This window comes from Melanotaenia boesemani, chromosome 12 (assembly GCF_017639745.1).
Source record: "Melanotaenia boesemani isolate fMelBoe1 chromosome 12, fMelBoe1.pri, whole genome shotgun sequence".
Classification (NCBI taxonomy): domain Eukaryota; kingdom Metazoa; phylum Chordata; class Actinopteri; order Atheriniformes; family Melanotaeniidae; genus Melanotaenia; species Melanotaenia boesemani.
The window spans coordinates 17,246,129-17,255,759 of NC_055693.1; the positions used below are offsets into that span (position 1 = coordinate 17,246,129).

Here is a 9,631-nt window from a genome sequence, read left to right on the forward strand (position 1 = left end):
TGTTCTTATCATAACCGAAATTAGCAAGTGTTTTTTAAGAATTGTCGTCACGTTAAAGTGCACATAAATATGTTGCGTAATAATCCTGCTTGGTAGCTTGTAAAGTGCCAGAGCTGGTTTCATGCGCATGCGCACAGAGCCCCCATCTCCAGTCTCATAGGCCGCCGTGAGTGGGACGATCCCGGCGCCGCCGCTCGGTGGGCGGGCCAACATTTCCGTAACGCTCACAAGCTCTGTTGGAAGCAATATTTCCCGAAACTCAGCTGCTTATGTGACGGACTGTATTGGCTTCGGACCACTCGCCATTTTAATCTGCCATATTTGGACTAACACACTGTCATAAGGCGTTAATTATTATTTTTTATTTTTTAAGGACCGGACAACGCTCCATGATGATGGAAATGGAGGTGTTACATTCCAGTCAACAGGTAAATATAATTTTTTTTAAAGGTGATCGCATGAAGAGATAACATTGACACTTCCTTTCTTATACAATCAATGACAGACTAACTTAAGGAACACTTTTCTTTATTACAAATAATACAACTCACACGATAAAACAGTCAACTTAGAGCAAAGTTAAAATATGTGATTTATAATATAGAAATAGAAGCTTGCGTTGACAGCAGTAGTTACTCCGTTCAATCAGAAACATTGACGTTTCTGCAAGTCATTTGCTTGTGACGTTTTCAAACAGGAAATTAAATCAATTTTACACGTTGTATGTGTTGTAGACGTTTTTCTCCCACAAATGTAGGCTAAATAGTTTTTATTTGCCATCCTAAGTGAGATGAAGTTGTGTAAATAAAAAAAACTGGACTCTCGAGCCTTCTCTCTTAACTGCGCACCTCCTCCTCCTCCCTCCTCCTCCAAGCATGTGATCCCATATCTGATAGAGAAACGCTTATTTTAACCACCTTGAAGATTTAAAGCATAATGTAATGTATGTTTTTTTTTTTTTTAACTGTTTGTCATTCTGTGTGTTTTGTCACGTGCCAGAAGCACAAGAGCTTAGACTTGTCTGGACATGTTTACCCAGATATACCCATTTATATGTTCACAATGCAAATTTCTCCTCCTATTAAATCGAGTCTAATTCTGCTGTGTTTGGTTAAAGTTGTCTTGAAAAATGGGTCAGTGGCAGTAAAGAGTTAACTGACAATAGCTTTAATGGCTGTTTTGGAACATGTGCTGCTGTGTTTCATCATACCTGGTGAAGGGTGAATGTCTACTGAATTGTGATGAAAGAAAGTGTAATAAACCACCAGAGTTATATCCCCTTTGTGGCCTTTGTTTTTAGTTGTTAAAAAGTGAATAGACAACCCACACTACAATGATAAATGTTTTACTGGCCTTTAATTATTAGACAAGCATGTTTTGGAAAATGTTTGTCTTTGTTATTTAAAAAAAAGGTAATTGATGTTCTGTGTGCTTTGTCTCTATTTCAGAATAAAGACACAGTGGCTTGAGTATAGTAGCATATTGTTACGGTAGACATATCTGGGAAATCAGAGCAGTTTTCTGAGCCAGTTTCCCTGTTCTGGTGCCAGTTCTGGTCTTGTGACATCTATGTTACCATTACCACATCTTTAAAAGAAAAGCAAAACAACCACACACACACACATGCACAAAAAAAAACTTTTAGTCTTTAACATGGACTATATTATACTACTTTGATAGCATGAAATTCAATGATGCTTAAATTTTAGAAACAGTGTTTCCAAATGGCAAGCCCATTTTTGGACATGTCATTTCTCAAGGAACTTGTAAGACTTGTCTGATGAAGGTGTGACCAGTAGGCAAAAGGGTGATTTTTATTTTAAGTTTGGAAAACATCAGTGACTACAAGTTTGCCTTCAGACATCCCACAAAGATGTTTTAGGGGACTTCCTCATTCCTATGGAGGCTATAATTTGTGGTAGCATGCTCACCTTTCAGCTGGGCTAGTGTGATTTATAGCTGGCTACCTCTGTAATGTGTAATCCTTTAGTGGTCAGGTCTCTGATGCAACACTGAAGCAAAGATGGTTAGTGGGTTCTTATTTTGTAATGCCACAGTTAGAGAGACTGTCCAAAAATATGTATACAGGTAAATGATTGCGTGCTTGCTGTTATTATTAGTTTATGAAGGTTTATGCCTACACCATTTTACTTCACAAAAAATAGTCAATAAACATATACAACTGACAGTATGTTTAAAACCCTTTCACATCCTCTTTATTGTACATTGTTTTCTGCTGTCTGCTCTTATTTTCCTTTGGTTCCCTTTTGGTTTTCCCAAGTTTGCCCTGGCCTTATAGTTAAACATTAAAAAGCTCAACTCATAAGTTATGTTTATACGCAAATCTGAGGAACAAATAAGTCACATGCTCAGTTGGTTTCATGCGAACCAGTATCTTGGGTTTATGCAACATCCTCAGGCCTTGTGAAACAGTTTCCTTCTGTAAATAAATCATGGTGAAAAACACAAGAAGAGCGCAGCATAATTTATCTTTCACAGTGTTGTTTAAAAGGGCTAATAACATTCAGCCCACGAGGGGAAATCTACAGGAAGTAGTATAAAAATATGCCCATTGTCGATGTGCTGGGCCCTGTTTTCTGTCTTAAAAGCAGCCCTCAGCTTCATGTGTACATAAATGTAGGACAGTGTCATTGTGCAGATTTCGGTTGAGACCAGAGATCAGTAGATATGGTTATCTCCTTGAAGACATAACAAGAAAGAAAGTAAACAAGGTTTGTAATCCCTGCCCACAACATATCTACTAAATTCCTAATTTTATTTGTCCACGTTTTATAATGTAAAATAAATGATTATTATATCACACATACTCCAAGCACAATACTCTGTTCTCATATTAATTTTACTTTCCTGATTATATAGATGGAGATCAAGAGTGTTAAAAATTTCAAAGCTAATTTGGACCTAGGTGATCATTTAAAACCAAGCCTATGATATTAGACTATTTAAGAGTTTGAATGCGATAAAAGAGTTCACACCTCACTGTAATCAGATGTGTAAGTGTATCAAATTAAGGCTCGGCTGGTGCATGGTGTGAACAAGGGAAACTGAGAAGTACATTTATTATTCATTCTGCTTCTCTCCCTTGACATTAGCGCCAGTGTTGTTGTCAGTGAGCAGATACAGAGGGACAGGGTGTGGCAGGTGCAACAGCCATTCTTGCTCCAGTACTGATTATATTCTCACTGCAGGACTGCACAACAGCTCACAACTCTCTAAGGCAATCTGCTGTTGTCTTTCCAGGACATGGATCTGATTGACATACTGTGGAAGCAGGACATCGATCTGGGTGCCAGGCGCGAGGTGTTTGACTACAACCACCGTCAGAAAGAGCATGAGCTGCAGAGGCAGCGGGAGCTGGAGGAGGAGAAGAAGCTCCACTTGATGCAGGAGCAGGAGAAAGCCCTGTTGGCGCAGCTACAGCTAGATGAGGAGACGGGAGAGTACATCCCGCGCCCACCACCCAGCAACCCCCTGTCAGCTGTCACAACCCTAGAGGTTACTCAGGTACAAACACATGCCATCATTACTCATGTCAGAAATGGAACACTCCCACTTCATTTGATAGGCCCTGGCTGTGTTGTGGCTAGGTAACCACCTCAGCTAATATAATTACAGACACGCAGGTGGGTCTGTAGCTTTGCATTTGTGTAGTGCTCTACAGACCTAAGCTCTATAACTGCAAAATCAAAATGTTATTTTCTTTTTAAAAGATGGCTTTATGACAACAGATGCCAAATTTTATGACGTAACAGCTAGAACTTAAACTTCTGTTGCAGAATGTTGGCTTCACAGAGGAGACTGCTGATGGCATGTCATTGGATGAATGTTTGCAGCTACTGGCGGAGACATTTCATGTAGAGGAACCTGAGGTAAGAATATCGACTCATATATTAAACACAAATTAACATCTCATAACACGATCTCTGTAGTTCATATATATGTTTTGTCTAACAGAATACTTCAGTTTGCATGGACACACCTGCAGTTTCAGTGCCCACCAGTGTCAACATCATGATGTCCCCCGACCAGCCAGCTCTGTCGCCAGCCTCTGTCTCCTCAGATCAACTGAAAACACCACAGAAAATGTCTCCAGATTTGGAGCAGGCCTGGATGGAGCTTTTGTCCCTGCCTGAGCTCCAGGTATAATACATGAATTCTACTGCCTAAGTTGCATGGCTGTCTGCATTGTGGAACAAATACCCAAAGAATGCATATAAAGCACAAGCTTGGCATTAGGGGACAATCACTTTTTTGTGTGCACTGTGACAGACATGCACAGCTCATTCTGCTTTTATTGTTGGGCAATTTAAAGCAGAGGTGAGTGCTTAAGGTAAATTGCTATTCATATGATTACTACTTACTACCTAGTTGTTGTAGAACTACAAGACACCTTGTTTAGAGAGGGCATGGCAGATTTGAAAAGGCTTGCTTAAAGACAGAAAAGCAAAGATTTGTGTAGAGTACTTTTTCAGTAGCTGCACCTCATATTTGCATTAGCTCATGGGTGGAGCGGTTTTAAAATTTGTTGCCTTGACCTGTCACTGACTAGACTGGACTGCAGTCCTGATAATAAAATAGTACTGAGCTGGCAGGCTGCTGATAAGACTCACAAGGCAGAAATGAAAGTTGTGTGGAATATTGTTTCTGTTCTTAAAAACTGTGGTCGTGTCATAGGTTTGGTTTTAACAGGATGACGATGGGAGAGTTAAATAACTGGATGTGTTCTTGGTCTGGGAAATCTCTGTAACAAATCTTGTACTACTGTATAACCAGATCTACCAGTATTTATCACTGAAACAGAAGTCAGCTGGAACAGCTACACGATCCAATGGCCTAGACTGCACCAACCAAAAAAACTTGTTTACTGGAGTTAAAATGCAAAATGTACTTGTTTCCTTACTGGGATTTTACTTCAGCACATTTATTCTAGGTTCCAATGTTGCCTGAGGATAGTGACAGTCATAATTCCTCTTAGAAATGATGCTATATGGGATATATTTTTATAGAAACTTGTAGTAGCTTTGCCCATTTTAAGACTTTCTGTGTGCCATGGATCACCTTTAGGAGACCACTGTAGGTATAGAAGGAGCACTCTACTGCAAATCCATCCACAGCAGCGGATTAAAATAAATCTTAACATTATTCATAAATACTACCATTTTCTGTATTTCAAGTTTGATTTTCAAACTATAACTTATGTCTTTAATACATATATATATTTAAATAATTTCTTGTGTTGTTTTTCTTATAGCAATGTCTGAACATGCAAATGGAGGACACACTGGAGACTACAACATATCCTCTTCCAAACAGTTCTGAAGTGCAGAATCTAAACTACCCAAACCATCAACTAATCCAAAGCGCAACTTTTTACCCCATGACCAATGTCACAGACGTGAAAACAAACAATTTAAATGTTGATCCTACAGAGTTTATGAATACATTTGATGACTCAATTTCCAGTATGGCTCCATCTGATGATCCCAGTCATATGAAGGAGGAGGCCCCTCAGATAAATGCGAACCATAGTGCAGAAGGTTTCTGTGACATATTTTATTTCAACTCCGTGTTGGAAGAGAGCAGCAGTCAGCATGGCTTTGAAGGAAATGAAAGTATGTCTGACATCCCAAACAAGGCCCCCTTTACACCCGTTGACCTTTACAGTGTGTCACCTGGAGATACACTCGACAGAGGCAAACAAAATCTGAAAGCAGAACTTCCAGACTCAGATTCAGGAATCTCAACTAATGCAAGTCCAAATGCTAGTTCACCTGGCAAATCTATGTATGGAAGCAGTTACAGTGATTCAGACATGGAAGAAATGGACAACAACCCTGGGAGTGCACAATCTGACTACTCTGAGATGTTTTCATTAAATTTCCAACCCGATGATCTTGAGCTAGTAGTACCAATATCGGCACCAACTGGGCTGCCTCAGCAGCTAGATAAGAAACCCGAACAACACAAGGTGGACCTAGCAGAAGAGAGCGGCCACGACAGCACTCCCTTTACCAAAGACAAACCAAAAAAACGCTCTGACGTACGTCTCTCCAGAGACGAGCAGAGGGCCAGGGCCCTCAAAATCCCTTTCACCGTCAGTATGATTATCAATCTGCCTGTCGACGACTTCAATGAGATGATGTCAAAGCACCAACTAAACGAGGCCCAGCTAGCCCTGGTCCGTGACATACGTCGCCGCGGCAAGAATAAGGTAGCTGCTCAGAACTGCCGCAAACGCAAGATGGAGAACATAATAGGCCTGGAGACTGACCTGGACTCACTGAAAGAAGAAAAGGAGCGTCTGCTGAGCGAGAAGAGCAAGAATGTGACAGACCTGAAGGAGATGAAGCGGCAGCTCAACAGCTTGTACCTGGAGGTCTTCGGCATGTTGAGGGATGAGAAGGGGAACTCGTACTCTCCATCAGAATTCTCCCTCCAGCAGTCAACCGATGGCAGCATCTTTCTTGTTCCCCGCATCAAAAAGACTTTTAAGAGCGAAGGCAGCCACTCATCTTTGTAACATGGTACTACGTCTTAGGATACTATGCAATAACTTTGTAGTCATTCAGCTTTAAGCTTTAGCAGCGTGGCAGAACTATTGTATAGTTTTTGCTTACTCCTCTTGAATGTTGTAATATTTTTGATATTTTACTTTTTTTTGTACTCCAATATCCTCACAGATTCTTTAACCAATACTTTGTACATATAAACATCACCTGCTTTTGAGATAGCAAAGAACGTTACTGTATATGTATATATTGTATATATCATATTTCTGTGTGCTGATGATTGTTTCAATCATTACTTCTTTTATAACTTCCCTTGATTTGCTGCCTATTTTTATTTTTATCCTGTCTTCTATGCTTTTCAATAAACTGTTCATATAACTAAGTATACAGCCTCCTCTTTTCTGAAAAAGACAGCATTCCTTGGTTTACTGTAGCCACCGCCCAAATGATTGATGCCAGATGGATCTATAGTCTAAGGAAATGTTACATAACTCACCACACAATGAAGTCAGTTCTACATCCAAAGGCTTTCCCAAAGGACTTACAACAAAGTAAATAAATGGAAACTTGTATAGAAACAAAAAGGTCACCATTTTGAATTGCTTTCGTAATCGGCTCCTCTTTTATTAGAGCATGCTTGTTTGTACAGTAACTTAAATCTTTTAATTCTGTGAAACCTCCTGGCAAAAAAAATCACACCCACCACATTTATTATGCCACACAACAAAGAGCACAATTGTTGAGCTACAGCAGAGTATGCTCAGTATAAACCATACATGACAACTTCACAATGGTGCACTGGGCTAACATAATCAAAGCCTAAAGCCCCACGTTATCAATACCGCCTCCACACACATTCACACACAGACACTACCTTTGATCACCAAGCCCAATTTCTGTAGGCAGTAAACTAGTGGAAAGGGTAACATCAAGGACATCTGTTATGCAAGTCTCAAAATCAAAGTAAAACAAAGAGTAAACCAGTCTGACAGTAGTTATACTGTATGATACACAATCTTTTATAGCAAAGCAGATTGCTATGAAATTCTGTATAGGACATAAAAAAGACCAACCACTGTACGAAAAATATTTTTATTTAAAGATTTAAAATAAAAAAAAAAATAAAAAAACACACTCATTTACATATTATGCATGAAAATCAAAGCAGTTCATAGCGTTTTTGCTAAACCAACATGCATTCAATCACAAAGCATTTTTGGCCCACAATCCTACACAGAAATTAGGTGAAAACTGAAGGCACTGGTGTATGAAAAACACTGCTTACTGGGATAACCTTTGTGAAATCTTATATGTTTAATATCTTCAGAGCCCTTCATGGTCTGGCTCCTCTTTATATTACTGACCTGCTTCAGCCACACAAGTCCTGTACTACTACTCCAACTACTCTAAGACCGTTATTTCTAAACAATAGCACCAAGACTGCTTCTATCTTAATGTAGTTTGGACTCTGTGGATATTTTTAAATTGAGACATTTTTTTTATTTCAACAAGTTTTAGTTAGACTTGAACTCTTATGACTGCTTTTGTATATATATATATATATATATATATATATATATATATATATATATATACACATACATATATATACACATATATACTTATATATATGTGTATATACACTACCGTTCAAAAGTTTGGGGTCACTTCCCTATTGAATCCCATGGCAAAGTGACCCCAAACTTTTGAACGGTAGTGTATATATATATGTGTATATATATATATATATATATATATATATACACACACACACACATTGTGTAGGAGTGTGGGCCAAAAAATGCTTTGTGATAGAATACATACACGTTGGAACAATATCTATCTATATATATATATATATATATATATATATATATATACAGTGAGAGTATAAAGTATTTGATCCCTTGCTGATTCTGTTGGTTTGCCCACTAATAAAGATATGATCATTCCATACTTTTAATGGTAAATGTATTCTAACATGGAGAGACAGAATATCAAAAAGAAAATCCAGAAAACAACTTTAAAGAATATATATTAATTGGTTTGTATTTCATTGAGGGAAATAAGTAATTGATCCCCTAGTATGCATTAGGAGTTCTGGCTTTCACAGACTAGTTAGACACTCCCAATCAACTTGTTACCTGAATTGAAGACACCTGTTATAACTAATCACCTGTATGAAAGACACCTGTTCACAGAATCAGACAGATTCCAAACTCTCCAACATGGGTAAGACCAAATAACTCTCTCAGGACCTCAGAGACAGGATTGTTGACCTGCACAAATCTGGAATGGGCTACAAAAACATTAGCAAGATGCTGGGTATTAAAGTAACAACCATTGGTGCAATTGTGAGAAAATTTAAGAAGTATAACATGACCATCAATAGACCTCGGTCTGGTGCTCCACAGAAGATTTCACCTCGTGGGATGGCAGTGATCATGAGAGCTGTGAGAAATCGGCCTGCAACCACACAGCGGGAGTTAGTGAATGACCTCAAGGCAGCTGGGACCACAGTCACCAGGAAAACAATTGGCAACACTTTGCGCCGCAATGGATTAAAATCCTGCAGTGCCCGAAAGGTATCCCTGCTTAAGAAGGCACATGTGGAGGCCCGCCTAAAGTATGCCCGTGATCACCTCAAAGATGTACAAAGTGATTGGGAGAAGGTTCTGTGGTCAGACGAGACCAAAATTGAACTATTTGGCCTAAACTCTACTCGTCATGTGTGGAGGAAGAAAAATGCTGCCTATGACCCCAGGAACACTGTGCCCACCGTCAAGCATGGAGGTGGAAGCATTATGTTTTGGGGGTGTTTCTCTGCCAAGGGCACAGGGCTACTTCACTGCATCAGTGGGAAGATGGATGGAGCCATGTACCGTGCAGTCCTGAGGGACAACCTCCTCCCCTCTGCCAGGAAGTTGAAAATGGGCCGTGGTTGGGTCTTCCAGCATGACAACGACCCGAAGCATACAGCAAAGGCAACAAAGGAGTGGCTCAAGAAGAACCACATTAAGGTCATGGAGTGGCCCAGCCAGTCTCCGGACCTCAATCCAATCGAAAATCTATGGAGGGAGCTGAAGGTCCGAGTTGCCAAG

The 9,631-nt window shown here is 39.6% G+C and overlaps 1 protein-coding gene across 1 annotated transcript; it reads left to right on the forward strand.

Moving 5' to 3' along the window:
• Positions 1–235: 235 nt before the first annotated feature.
• nfe2l2a (nuclear factor, erythroid 2-like 2a) lies at positions 236–6,913 on the forward strand. The gene is made up of 5 exons (XM_042001745.1): positions 236–428; positions 3,262–3,525; positions 3,798–3,890; positions 3,976–4,161; positions 5,273–6,913. The coding sequence occupies exons 1-5, from the start codon at positions 390–392 to the stop codon at positions 6,539–6,541; spliced, it is 1,851 nt and encodes a 616-aa protein (XP_041857679.1). The 5' UTR covers positions 236–389; the 3' UTR covers positions 6,542–6,913.
• The last annotated feature ends 2,718 nt before the right edge of the window (positions 6,914–9,631 follow it).

Coding starts and splice junctions, on each gene's coding strand:
- nfe2l2a (XM_042001745.1), top strand. CDS start 390: ATGATGATGGAAATGGAGGTGTTACATTCCAGTCAACAG. Junction 429..3,261: donor TGTTACATTCCAGTCAACAG/GTAAATATAATT, acceptor TTGTCTTTCCAG/GACATGGATCTGATTGACAT. Junction 4,162..5,272: donor TGTCCCTGCCTGAGCTCCAG/GTATAATACATG, acceptor TTTTTCTTATAG/CAATGTCTGAACATGCAAAT.